The sequence below is a fragment of the Culex pipiens genome, chromosome 2 (assembly GCF_016801865.2).
Source record: "Culex pipiens pallens isolate TS chromosome 2, TS_CPP_V2, whole genome shotgun sequence".
In the NCBI taxonomy this organism is placed as follows: domain Eukaryota; kingdom Metazoa; phylum Arthropoda; class Insecta; order Diptera; family Culicidae; genus Culex; species Culex pipiens.
In genome coordinates, this window is record NC_068938.1 from 65,233,365 (window position 1) to 65,246,224 (window position 12,860).

The 12,860-nt window shown below is 43.7% G+C and overlaps 2 protein-coding genes across 4 annotated transcripts in view; one reads left to right on the top strand and one right to left on the bottom strand.

Moving 5' to 3' along the window:
* The first annotated feature begins 3,095 nt into the window (after positions 1-3,095).
* LOC120418419 (uncharacterized) lies at positions 3,096-8,157 on the top strand. Its single transcript, XM_039580796.2, has 4 exons — positions 3,096-3,190; positions 3,252-3,569; positions 3,631-4,009; positions 4,072-8,157. The coding sequence occupies exons 2-4, from the start codon at positions 3,266-3,268 to the stop codon at positions 8,075-8,077; spliced, it is 4,689 nt and encodes a 1,562-aa protein (XP_039436730.1). The 5' UTR covers positions 3,096-3,190; positions 3,252-3,265; the 3' UTR covers positions 8,078-8,157.
* A 120-nt stretch (positions 8,158-8,277) lies between these two features.
* The window catches only part of LOC120418426 (uncharacterized), a 34,109-nt gene continuing 29,526 nt past the window's right edge, over positions 8,278-12,860 (bottom strand). The window contains exons 8-9 of one of the 3 annotated variants that reach the window (XM_039580804.2): positions 9,512-9,626; positions 8,278-8,619 (exon numbers count right to left, since the gene is read on the bottom strand). In XM_039580804.2, the coding sequence (XP_039436738.1) occupies positions 8,507-8,619; positions 9,512-9,626 (228 nt within the window). In that variant the 3' untranslated portion in view covers positions 8,278-8,506. Of the gene's footprint in view, positions 8,650-9,511; positions 9,627-12,860 lie in introns of all 3 variants that reach the window. The other 2 variants (XM_052708122.1, XM_052708123.1) reach the window with 2 other exon arrangements.

Below are 12,860 nucleotides of genomic sequence, written 5' to 3' on the forward strand. Positions count from 1 at the left end.
AGAAATTAAAAGTGCAACATGGAGTAAAAGTTTCTGTCAAGCTGCTGTGAAGCCCCAGTCACGAAATTTTCTAGCAGAGCTGGTTCTACTAGCATCCTGCTAGAACGGTGGAATATTTCTGCTAGAATGCTGTAAGAATTTTCAGATCTGTAAGAACTCTGCTAGAATCCTGCTAGAACGTCGTGACTGGGGCTGCTGGCAGCTGGGAAAGTTTCACTCCATTTTACCGGCTCACATCTCTCTTTTTAATTTCTGGATATTGTACGATCAGTTCCTAGCTGGACTCGGTCGTTGGAAACGACCGTCGGCTCAACGACCGACGAAATCGAGAAATTAAAAAGAGAGATGTGAGCCGGTAACATGGAGTGAAACTTTCAAAGCTGTCATAGAAAACTTCACAGCAGCTTGACAGAAATTTTAACTCCATGTTGCGCTTTTAATTTCTCGATAGGCGGCGGCCCAGATGCGGGCATACAAATCGAGCCAAACATTTCATTAGGGCACAAAACCAAAACGTAAACATTTGGGATTATTCTACTAGACTCCCTACATGCCGTTCATCGATTAACATAAAACAGATTATGAGATTTATCAAGCTTTAATGGGTTTCATTTAACAGAGATTATATTTCAACTTCTTGTATTACTGTTCAACTAAAGCTTCCCTACATTCACTTGAAGAACGACGCCAGATATTCCATCGTGGTCAAATGATTGACTTCATTTTTCTCGATCGACTCGGCAATGTCCTTGTTCTCCTGCAAGGACAATTTCACTCTGGCAGCGTCCAACGCCGCGTACGTAACCGTCTCTTCCTCATCTACCAAATTATTGGCTTCCAAATCCGCATCGAGAACGATCAGCTCGTAGCTTCCCCTGTTGTCCTTCCGGGCGGATCTGCGTTTCCTCCTTCACGTCCAGCGAGAAGAAGCTATGGATCACGTGCACGCCGCCGTTCTTCTCCACCGCAACGCTCGACTTGTAGTCCACACCACGGCCCATTCCTCGCGTGGCCAGCGTCACCGTTTTGGCTACACCTGCTTCCCCGATCAGGTGTTCATGCTTGTCTTCGTCCGTGTTCTCGGTGAGGACCTGCAGACGATCGAACTGGCCGCAGTACTGCGCACGGAATTCCTCAAGCAGCGTGTCGTCGTAGAAGAAGATGATCGCGGCACGATTCGTTCCGACTGCGGCGTGGGCTTGGGTGAAGATTTTACTCATCCAAAGTGGTTTGGTGGCCAGGTGGGTGAAATTTTCTTCGGGGTTGAATGCGAGATTTGAGCACCCGAAGAAGGACGGCATGATCGAGGATCGGTTGATGTTGTACAGACGATCGATGGCCGCTTTCTCGTACTGGTTCAACGCCGTTAGCGTTCCGGTGACTCCCAGGATGAGCGGGTAGGCCTTCGGCAGCATGGCGTAGGACAGTGAACCGCAATCAATGACCAGGTAGCCATAGTTTGGATGGAAACCCACCTTAGCTTCGTAATCGTGTTGTTTCAGCCGGATATAGTTGAAAACTGACATGTATCCTATAATAGTCGAGGTGACGAATCGCCCTTTTTTGCTGTAAGTAATGACATCTTGACGATTAAGTCTATCGAGAAATTAAAAGTGCAACATGGAGTTAAACTTTCTGTCAAGCTGCTGTGAAGTTTTCAATAACACTTGCAAAAGTTTCACTCCATTTTACCGGCTCACATCTCTCTTTTTAATTCCTCGTATCGACAGAAAGTTTAACTCGGATCCGTGTTGCACTTTTAATTTCTCGATACAGATAAATCTGTATTTGACAGATTTTTCAATTCCGAAAATTCCAAAAATCTGTATATACAGATTTTTTTAAAATGACTGTATTTAAAGATTTCAACAATTCAGTAATAAAATAATGTTTTAATATAAATAAAAAGCTAAAATCTGCCTTTAAAAATATGCAAATTTCTTCTATAGAGTTATCTACGTGCGCATGTATTGCTTGTAAGTACACGAAAAAGATTGAGGTTAAATTTTGTACCCGTTTGCAAAACAAATGGCGTGCTAGTGTGCGTCAGCTCGGGCTTAGATAACTCTTTCGAGAAATTAAAAGTGAGAGTGTGTGCGTGCAACATGGAGTTAAACTTTTCGAAGTGCCATGGAAAGCTTCACAGCAACTGCACAGAAAGTTTAACTCCATGTTGCACACACTCTCATTTTTAATTTCTCGTTGGCTTCGATTTTGACATGATACAGATAAAATACAAATTTATTTTTAAGAAAATACAGATCTCCCATAAAATAATCTGGCAACGTTGGGCCTCACACCAATCAGATCTGGCACTACACTGGTAAACAGCATTACACTTTTTTCAGTTCACTTTGACTGATTAACGCAGTCAGTTTTAATATGTCGCGAGCGGTATGTGACAGTTCTCTACTCCCTATGTGACAGTTCTCTACTCTCCCCGTCAACCGAACTACCCGTCACTGACAACCCGGGTGACTACCCGACCAGAAAGTTACGGGGATTACCCGATCAGAATACTGTCGTCTGATAGAGCACCACAGTAATTTTAACCCTCGATTATGGAGAGAATTATAATGATTTCGTATTAGCTACCATGCAATTTTGTGGAAGCATGGTACATTTTACCACATTTGCGTTTACTTTCACCAAAAAGCCACAGTTAATTTAATAAGTAGCATTTTTAGCAAATTTTCTTAAAACTACCATGGTCGGGCTTTCAGTGTGGGCCTCACACCAATCAGATCTGGCACTAAACTGGTGAACAGCATTACACTTTTTCCAGTTCACATTTACACACTTGTATGGGATTTTTCAGTTCAAGTATGATTACAGACTTTCGTGTAATCATACTTGAACTGAAAAATCCCATCGAGAAATTAAAAAGAGAGATGTGAGCCGGTAACATGGAGTGAAACTTTCGCAGCTGTCATGGCAAACTTCACAGAAGCTTGACAGAAAGTTTAACTCCATGTTGCACTTTTTTCTCGATACAAGTGTGTAAAAGTGAACTGAACAGTGTGTAATGTTGATTATCAGTGTACATTTCTCACAGGGATTGCGGCGTCGCTCACGAATTAAAAGCGCGCCAAAAACTATCCTGATCGGACGTGTTTCGTTGATGTTCTGTGAAATAATTAAATTTTGTCCTGTTTTGTGAGATTGTTGAAACGCTGACTTAATTCTATCGGTAAATATGATTGTAAATCGCCCCTTGTTGGAATCCCAACACTAACCATTGATTTTGTTAGACCACCCCCGCAAAATGCCACCGCAACCGCCGAAACGGTTGAAAATTTCGGACACGGCGCCACCGGAAAACAACGAACCCCCGTCTGCAGCAGTCTGCAACGAGGACTTTTTGGGATTCGACGTGTTCGATTACGAGGATCTGAGCGAGGAAGAACCCTTTGGGTTTGGTGAACGCGAGGACAAGGGCGAGCACAGCCAGCGCGTCGTTACGACGGAAGGACTGGGTACGTCCGGCGTCGTTGAACCGCATGTCCAAAAAGTAACCGTGGAGCTGAAGGTGGAGCGAGCATCGCCGGAGTTGGACGAGGACAGTGATGGTAACTATTGGGTTAGAGTTTGATCATTTCGAGAAATATTCAATTGATGTTTTCTTTCAAGACTCGGTCGTTGCTCTGCCACCGCGACGGCGCTCCAGAGGCCGGACGGGTCGGCTAATGGTTGCTGATTCGGACGAAGAGGATGTTAAGCCTGGGCCGACTGTGTACAGCGACGACGCACCGGAACCGGGTTCGAACTCGGCCCATCACATTGCTGGTCCCGGCGAGGAGTTCATCAGGCTGGAACCGCCGATCACGTGGAACGTATGCAACCTTGGTTGCTCGGCTCGGATCGTCCACGGCGGTTTTAAGATTGTCCTTCACGATTTGGGCCGTTTGTTGCTGGTTGACGACAGTTTCGTGGCCCGGGTCGAGGCCCTGGATGTGGCCCAGCTCAGCAGAAACAAGAGCTTCCGGCAGGCCAAAGCTATGCTGCACAAGTTTGTTCCCTGGTTTTTATATTGGTGCTTTGTGTTGATATTTGAAACGTTTCATTATTCAGGCAACTTAGCATCGTCCACATCCTCCTCGATGAAGTCTCGGCCGAGCGGAATCGCCGTCGAGCCAGACTCCTTCGTTTGATCAACGAAATACGCAGTCAAACGGCCGAGAAGCGCGCAAGTGCTGCGGACGCTGTCCATATCATTGCGATCGTCCAGAAAACCACCAATCTGAACTTCATCAAGTTGTGTCAACAACTGCGAACCCGAACCGTATCCGAGCTTCTAAAAGAACACGCGGAAAACCTTCTCGAGTTCGAGTTGGCCACCGAGAAAAGGAACCGTTTGTTCGTGAACAACGAGTTCGTGGACAATCCCCACGAACTCATCCGCGTCCTGCAACAGTTTTGCGCTGAAGTCGTGCAGAAGCACGCCAAATGCCTTCTGGACACGGCCCCACAGTATGTGCACGATCAGCTGACGGGCGTGCCGCACTGGACATTGTTTCGGATCAACGCCAAAGATGTGAAAGTTTTCGCTGATCTGGACCAGGTGCTGAACAGAGAGATCTTCCAGAAACCGTTGGACGATCTCGCAAGGCGATGGAGCAATTACGTTAAATCGATAAGACCTAACGACACGACCGTTACGGCCGTCAATCCGATTTATTTTTCGCTGTGCCGGAGTCTGGAGGAGTTGATCTTGGAGATCGTCGGCAAAACCGACCACAATCCGGAAGAGTTGCTGTTGAGTGACCACAACGGCTGGCATGCGATGAAGAACGCTATTCGTTGGAGGAAGGACACAAGCCTGACCAAGTGCATCGATCGAGAGTACTTGTTCGTCTTCCGGTTGCTGCAACATTTCGACCCGGCATCAGACAGTACGAAACCATTCGGCTATTCGGCACGCCGGCTTTTGAGCGACAAAGGCACGGAATCAGTGCTGGACAGCTGGATGCGACCATTCCGGCGGATTTCCCAAGAATCTCAGCAAAACCCGCTGGGTATCGCGGACGAGTTCTACGTTTGGTACTGCCAGCTCGACGACGTTCTTCACCACGTTCTGCCGAACAACGACCACGCTCTGGACATTTTCGAGCAGATCTTGCAGAACTTTGTTCAGCTGCTCAGCAAGGCCACGTTCGAGCAAATGGAGATAATTCGAGTCATCACGCACAGCATTGGGCGATTTATCGTGCAGACCTCTCCGTTCTTCAACTCGGACAAGGCACAATCGGAAGAGGACAAACAAATTCTGCAGTCCCAACTGACCGTGATCAACCGAACGATGCTGGGAGCGGACTCGACGCAGTTCTTCCGCGATCTGATGGACGTCTTCAGCAGCTACTGGAAGAATCGTTGCAACATCATCGAGAACATTCCGTCGAAAAATGGACTCGCGGGGATGGAACAGATAAAGAAGACACTGCTGGCGATTGTGGGCGTTGCCTTGCGGAAGAACGCCGGCGCCGAACACGTGATCAACCTGTTCCGATCGTTGAACGATTTGATTGTCGATCTGGACGACGTGTCGTTCGTTTGGTTCGTCAAGTCACTTCCGGAAGGGCCAATGAAAGCTGCAGTTGCATTGAAATTCATCGAACCGGTGGACAACAAATGGAGCGGTACGGACAACCAAACGTACTCCGTCGTTGAGTCGCAGAAATTCCAACAGATATTCACCGTCTTACTGGACGGGACAACCTGCCCCAAGCACTACGTCCTCGAAGTCATCACCAAGTTGCTTGGCTGCATCCAAAGTCAGTTGGAACGAACGAGCTGGACATCGAACGAATGCCTGACCGCGTCGGACCAGATGATTTCCAGTAGCGTTCTGATTTCGTCCATCCGCAGTTCACTGATCTACCTGCGCGAACAGTCCGAGTACGTCTCATTTGAACTGTTTGAAGAGGAGAGAATCAAACCGTTTGCCAATGTTGCTGATCACAGCCAATCGTTGAACGATTTCATCAAACGGGTCGACCTCATCAAGCAGTCCTTTAGCTACACCCGGAAGCAGAACGAAATGAGCATCGTTGAGGCGCTGAAGATGTTCGGCGAGCAGAATGACGAGGACCGGTACAACGCAGAACGTCTCCAGAAGATCTACCAGCAGTACAGTGATCAGTTCGAAAAGTACATGACGGAACCTGTGTCTGAGGATGCGAAAGCACACGCGGTGGCATGCATGGTGCGGGAGTCTGTCCAGCCGGTTCTGTTCAAAGAGTGGACCGCTGAGTACAAGAGCGTCGAGCTGCCAAAGATCCTCGCCGGTGTGGCCGCCGTGTGGTCCACCATGGTGTCTGCGGATGTCTCCAGCACTGGAAAGTACTTCAAACCGCACTGCATCCAGATTTTGTGCGTGCTGAGGCTGTTCGGAGCGGATAGCGGAGAGAAAGGCGTGTCCAAGCACCTGGCGCAGGTTCTCACTGGTCAAGGAAAGTCGCTGGTCCTGGCCCTGATCGCGGTGGTCTTGGCGCTGACGGGCCACCAAGTTCAGCTTGTGTGTTACAATAAACATCTTGTTCAGAGAGATGCCAGCGATTTTGCCGAGCTGTTCACGGTGTTTGGTGTTAAAGATGCCATTCAATACGGAACCTTCGATGATATGGCCAACAAGATCATCGCACCGGAAGTTGATGGTAAGCCGATGGGCTTGCGATCACTTGTGAAAGACCTCATCACTTCGGAACCAAGTAAATCCCGCCCAACTAAACCAAAAGCGCAAGTACAGGACAACTCGGTCCTTCTCATGGATGAAGTGGACGTGTTTTTCACCAAGGAGTATTATGGCAGTCAATATTGGCCAGCAGCTACCTCCTTCGTACATGGACTGGACAACATTCAAGAGCAGATCTGGCGTATTGTTCATCACGATAATGTTCTCGATGTTCAGCAAGTGACGGAGCGGATCCAGCAATATATTTCGTCGCCACTATTCCAAGCCTTGGCAAAGTTTGACCAATTCTTTAACAAGAGAACGCGCTACGAGTTGTTGGTGTACGTAGGAGGAAGCTACGTACGAAAGCAGTTCACCAACAAAAGTTTGTTTTGGGCCCATCTAAAGGATATGGTCGAACATGCCATTTCGGTGTCTACTGACGCATCACAACACATCAATTACAAGCTCAATGAACACGGCGTGATTTTGTACAGGAAAGGAGAACGATTCGAGGCAGATTTAATAGTAGGGTATAAGTCAGTATTCAACTATATCCGGTTGAAGAAAGATCATCTCCAGCGCATCGCAAACAACAATCACAACTATGGCTATTTCAACTTAGCTTGTGGCTCCCTGTCCTACGCCATGCTGCCGAAGGCCTACCCGCTCATCCTGGGAGTTACGGGAACGTTGACTTCGCTGAACCAGTACGAGAAGGCGGCCATCGAGCGACTGTACAACATCAATCGATCCTCGATCATGCCGTCGTTCTTCGGGTGCTCAAATCTCCAATTCAACCCCGCAGAGAACTTCACCCACCTGGCCACCAAGCCACTTTGGATGGGCAAAATCTTCACCCAAGCTCAAGCTGCTGTTGGAGCGAATCGCGCCGTGATAATCTTCTTCCACAGTGATACACTGCTTGAGGAGTTTCGCGCGCAGTACTGCGGCCAGTTTGACCGTCTGCAGGTCCTCACCGAGAATACGGACGAAGGCAAGCATGAACACCTGATCGGGGAAGCGGGTGTCGCCAAAACGGCGACGCTGGCCACGCGAGGAATGGGCCGTGGAGTGGACTACAAGTCGAGCGTTGCGGTGGAGCAAAGTGGCGGCGTACACGTGATCCAGAGCTTCTTCTCGCTGGACGTGAAGGAGGAAACGCAGATCCGGGGAAGAACAGCCCGGAAGGACAACCGGGGAAGCTACGAGCTGATCGTTCTCGATGAACATTTGAAGGCTCAAAGGTTGGTCGAGGGAGGACAACAGGAGGTGACGTACGCAGGACTGGATGTGGCTCGTACGAAGATCGCGCTGAAGGAGAACAATTACATTGAGGTATCGATCGAGAAGAACACCAACGATCATTTGACTACGCTGGCGTATTTGCAATCATTTTTTAACTGATTGATTCGTTTGAGCGATTTCTGAGACTGGTTCAATAATAAGAGACAATAAATAAAGAGTGTCTTTTCTTCTTCCAAATTTGGTAATGCATTTAAAAAAAAATCATTAATTTATTAAAATTTTGGCTTTAAGTTTCGATTTTTATGTTTTGCCTCTTCGATTAGATCAGCTAGATTTGAATGTTTTTTTTTTAAATAGAAATCTTCAAAAACTAAAACATTGGAATTTAAACAAATTAAAATTTGTTTATATCTAACTGAAACATCAATTTATTATGATTTACATTGTCTTTTTTGAGAAATTAGTCAAGTTTCAACAACCTTTCCTTAATCTTTATCAATCCTCATTGAATCCTTGCCGACTCTCTGGACACGCAGCTTGGGTTTTCAGGTTTGACCGTTCCAGCATTACCATCCTCCTTGGCTCCAACTAGCGCCGACCAAGGATGTACCAGATCAGCCGCAGGGTGAAGAAGTAGATAATTTCCACCGCCCCGAGGACGCTGAAGCCCAGAAAGAAGCCGGCCGTTCCACCGATGGAAACTGCAAAGAAAAACGGAAAACGGAAGAAAGCTAAACTCCGGTGAGGGCCGCCATTCAAGTTCAAGGTTGGAGAGTAGGGGAAAACCACCAATTTCTTATCGTTTCGGTTTCCAAAAATAATTTGTTAAGGGTGCACAGCACCGAAGGAAGTTGTTGTCTTCTTATTCCAAAATTGTCAAACTTACGGACCCAATTCATTATTCAAACTTTATTGTAAATTACTTTGTGGAAAGTACTTTTGGGGATGAATTGAAAACTAATTTGATAGTACCCGTAGTTTTGAAGATACTAAAATGTTTTTAACAAACATCTGATTGCAAAAGCCCTGGTTGATGTGTACCGGTATTGTTAAATGATAAGTGATACTAAAGGCATAATCTGTACAAGTGGGTAGTTTTCCCCTACAACTATCTAAAAAAGATGGGGAAAATGGAAAACGACCATTAGTTGCTGTCACGGTTTTGAGTTTCGCAAGTAATAACGAACACACGCGTAATGAGGGTGCAAAAATGACATCTCATCATCGTGGGTGGGTTGTGCATTGTTCGAGTCAACAAAGGAAGTCATAATGCTATATGTGACATGTGGCAGAGTTGTCTGTTGCTTTTTTAATGGTGGAGACGCATGGTTGACAGCAGATTGCGTGATACCCTGCGTCTCCTCAGTTGAGCTGTTTTCCAGATTAGTATAAGAGATAAAAACAGACTATTGTGATACACATTGTATGAAAACATTTTGTTTAATGGGACACTTAGAAAACTGCACACGTGACAAACAATGGCAGCGAATGGTTCATCGTTATGATTGATAAAACAGAAATAGTTCTAGTAAGTTGGTGCTCTAGATTTTCGATGAGGATACCGTCAATCATCCCAGCCAAACGAGGTCTTACCCAATAGATCGGTGAATGTGAAGAGCACTTGTCGGTTGAAACGAATCAACGGATAGCGTTTCATTATAACGAGACCTCCGTTGCTGCCTAGTAGCTTGCGAGTGCCGGTTAGGATCTATAATTTTAGAAAAAATAATGGAGAATGCTACAAAATTAGTGTGCTACCTTTGACGGGATATATTAAAAAAACAACTTGATTAAAAAAAAAACATGACAACATTTTTTTTTTGTTACATCGACACTAGTGAAATAAAATAATAATAATTGAATGAAAAATTTGATTGCTGCCAAAAATTCATAATCAATGAATATAATTTGAGATATTTTTTTTTTTATGAAACCTCGATTTTATATTCCCTTATGTCAAAAATGTTATTTATAATAATAAGCATAAAAACATGACATACACTTTTTCTGCAATATTTTTAGAATTTAAGAAGTAATAAACTTGCAGAATTTTTTCTTCATAAAATATTTTTTAGGACCGAGTTGGCTTTTGTAATTAAATTTTTATTAAAGCTAAGAGTAATTACAGAGGATCTCAAGAGGATATTATGTTGCGGAATTTATTAAAATAACGGAAAAATGGATTCTGTGGACAACCTCCAATATTCCTGAAAAACCGTAAGGAAAAAAGGTTGAAATCAATAAACCAAATCTGGGCCAATTTTGTAGCTGCATTTTTTTAACGGGTTCCCTTTGTTTTGCTGATCACGAATCCGTTTTTTGATATTTCGTGACGGTGGGGCGGTACGACCCCTACAGTTTTTGCAGCTTGAAACAGTGATGAGATAGTAATTTGGTGTCATAGGGACTTTTATATGTATAAATTTAGACGCCCGATTAGATGGCGTACTCAAAATTCCAGAAAAACTTTTTTCATAAAAAAAAACACTAAAAATGTTTTAAAAACTCTGCTTTTTCCGTTACTCAACTGTACAAATTTTTGGAACATTTTAAGGAAAATTTAATGTTCTTTTTGAATCTACATTAATCTAGAAGGGTCATTGAAAAATACGTATTTATCAGAATTCTGGGTTCGCCATCAAATCGGGCATCTAATTTTAGATAAAAGTCCGTTGGACACCAGATTTCTGTCTCATCACCGTTTCTGGATACAAATTACAAAAAAAAACCTCTTTGGATTTGAGATTAGGGACAAAAGTTACCCCTTAGCACAAAGTTTCATAGTTTCACGCAAATCGAAGAGGGGTCAGGAAAATTACCCATATTCTATAATCTATAACATACGAAAAAATCAAAACTTTACCGTGTTACATATTTTGAATTTCATTAAAAAAATCATTAAAAAAATAAGCAAAATATTTAAAGTTTCATAGAAAGTTCGCCGCAAAAAAAATAAATAAATAAAAATAAAAATAAATATTTTGTTACTCCAAATTTCGCTACTTCGAATCTCTTCGAATGTCCGTTAATTCGAATGCTCGCTAATTCGAACGTATTCGAAATAAAATTCACTTAACCGTCAAAACCACCCAATTAAGGGGTTACATACATGTAGAAAATCTAAATTTTTCATATTTCCGAATATTTATTAAATCCTATCCGATTTCGTGTACGTACCGGTTGTTGCGTTTGAAACGGAATACGTAAACGATTCGGATTGAATTCCGTTTCAGAATTCCGATTGAGTTGACTGGGCAGTTGTCAAACTGATGTTGACGTTTCAACCCCATTGTTCCACAGGCTGTATCGTCTTGCGTTGCCACATGTACAGATATTTTTGGCACAGACCAAACACTCAAACTAATTATTTTTATAGTTAAAATACACTAAAGTAGTTTTTGTAAACTGCACTAAAAAGATAAATTTTTTTTGCATCTTTTTACTTGTTTAGTTTTTGATAAAAATGATTTTCTCGTGGGTCTCGTGGCGCAGGGGTAGCGGCTTCGGCTGCCGATCCCGATGATGCTATGAGATGCGGGTTCGATTCCCGCCTTATCCACTGAGCTTCTATCGGATGATGAAGTAAAACGTCGGTCCCGGTTTCTCCTGTCTCGTTAGAGGCGCTGGAGCAAAAATCCCACGTTAGAGGAAGGCCATGCCCCGGGGGGCGTAGTGCCAATAGTTTCGTTTTTTCGATTTTCTTTAAAGTTATACTTGATTGAGTGTTTGGTCTGTGCCAAAAATATCTGTACGTGTGGCAAGCCTGGATACAGCATGAATATTAATCGGAAAAATCGCCAAAAAAATCACACTGCATCGATTTTCGATGCTTCGTCGCCAAGTCGTCAAGTTGAGCTTCGAATACTGGCGCGAGAATGCTGGCGCATCTATGTTTTGGCTCGACTTATACTCGTTTGTAGTAGCTTGTCTACCGATGTTTCCTTCAACATGTAAGATATCGTAGCTTTTCGGTTTCTTTTGCTCTGTCCGTTTTTTGCATAACTGTCCAATGTTTATGCAAAAACTTTTGTGACTTAGGACATTTATCCCGCTACAAACAATTTGTTCTCGTGTGCTCCTAAAATCGCCTTTAAGTCGGCTTCATTTTGTCGTGATTTCGTAAGTTTATTTAACAGAGTTCATTGGATTCTAATAGGAGCTTTCTAAGCTTCTAAACTTTATATCGTTTTCAAAGTTTTCAATGTTCACAACGCCAATGGCTATCTACCTAAGGTTCTCGCGGTTGAGTGTGTAGTGGTGCGGTTGTAAAAATAGCTATCTCTGACTCTCTCACTTTCGTAGATGCTGAATGGCAAGCTTCCCACTGTGCGGTTAACTCGGTTTTGCTTTGCGCCTGCTTTGTTCGGTTTTTACCAAAACTAGAAAACAAAAACCGTGGTGTGCGTCGTCACTGGCGCATGGGAAGCTTGGCATGCTTGCGTTTGTCATAAACGCTTGTTTGATTAAGAATTTCTACGATTAAAAATATTCTATTGGTGAAAATTGCGTTTTCAATTTCTTTTGGAAAACACATCATTTATAAAACCTTGCTTTCATCATAAGATTTTTTGTATCAAGTCGATGTTATGAATTGAAAGAAGTTAAATTCTTTAGTAAGAAAGGCTCTATCTCACCCCTGGTGGGATTAAATCGGGTTTATAAGTAACAAAAGTCCAATGGAATAACAATTAAACTTTTGAACATGAAATATTTTGAGGAGGGATTGATGTAGAATATTGAATATGTTTTGAATTGATTGTGGAAGTATAATTCGTGTTTTTTAAGAGAGCAAACAATTGGTTGTTTGTCAAAATTTAGTACACTCAAACCCCGGTGATTGGTCACTTTTTCGTTTGACACTTTTTTAGTTTGTACCCCGTTGGTTGGTCAAAGTCAAACTAAAAAGTGACGAACTGTCACTTTTTACACGGCGCTCACGCAT

Excerpts from the sequence above, each read along its gene's own strand:
- LOC120418419 (XM_039580796.2), top strand. The coding sequence starts at position 3,266 with ATGCCACCGCAACCGCCGAAACGGTTGAAAATTTCGGACACGGCGCCA. Across the intron at positions 3,570-3,630 it reads GTTGGACGAGGACAGTGATG|ACTCGGTCGTTGCTCTGCCA; the intron begins GTAACTATTGGG and ends TTTTCTTTCAAG. Across the intron at positions 4,010-4,071 it reads GCCAAAGCTATGCTGCACAA|GCAACTTAGCATCGTCCACA; the intron begins GTTTGTTCCCTG and ends TTCATTATTCAG.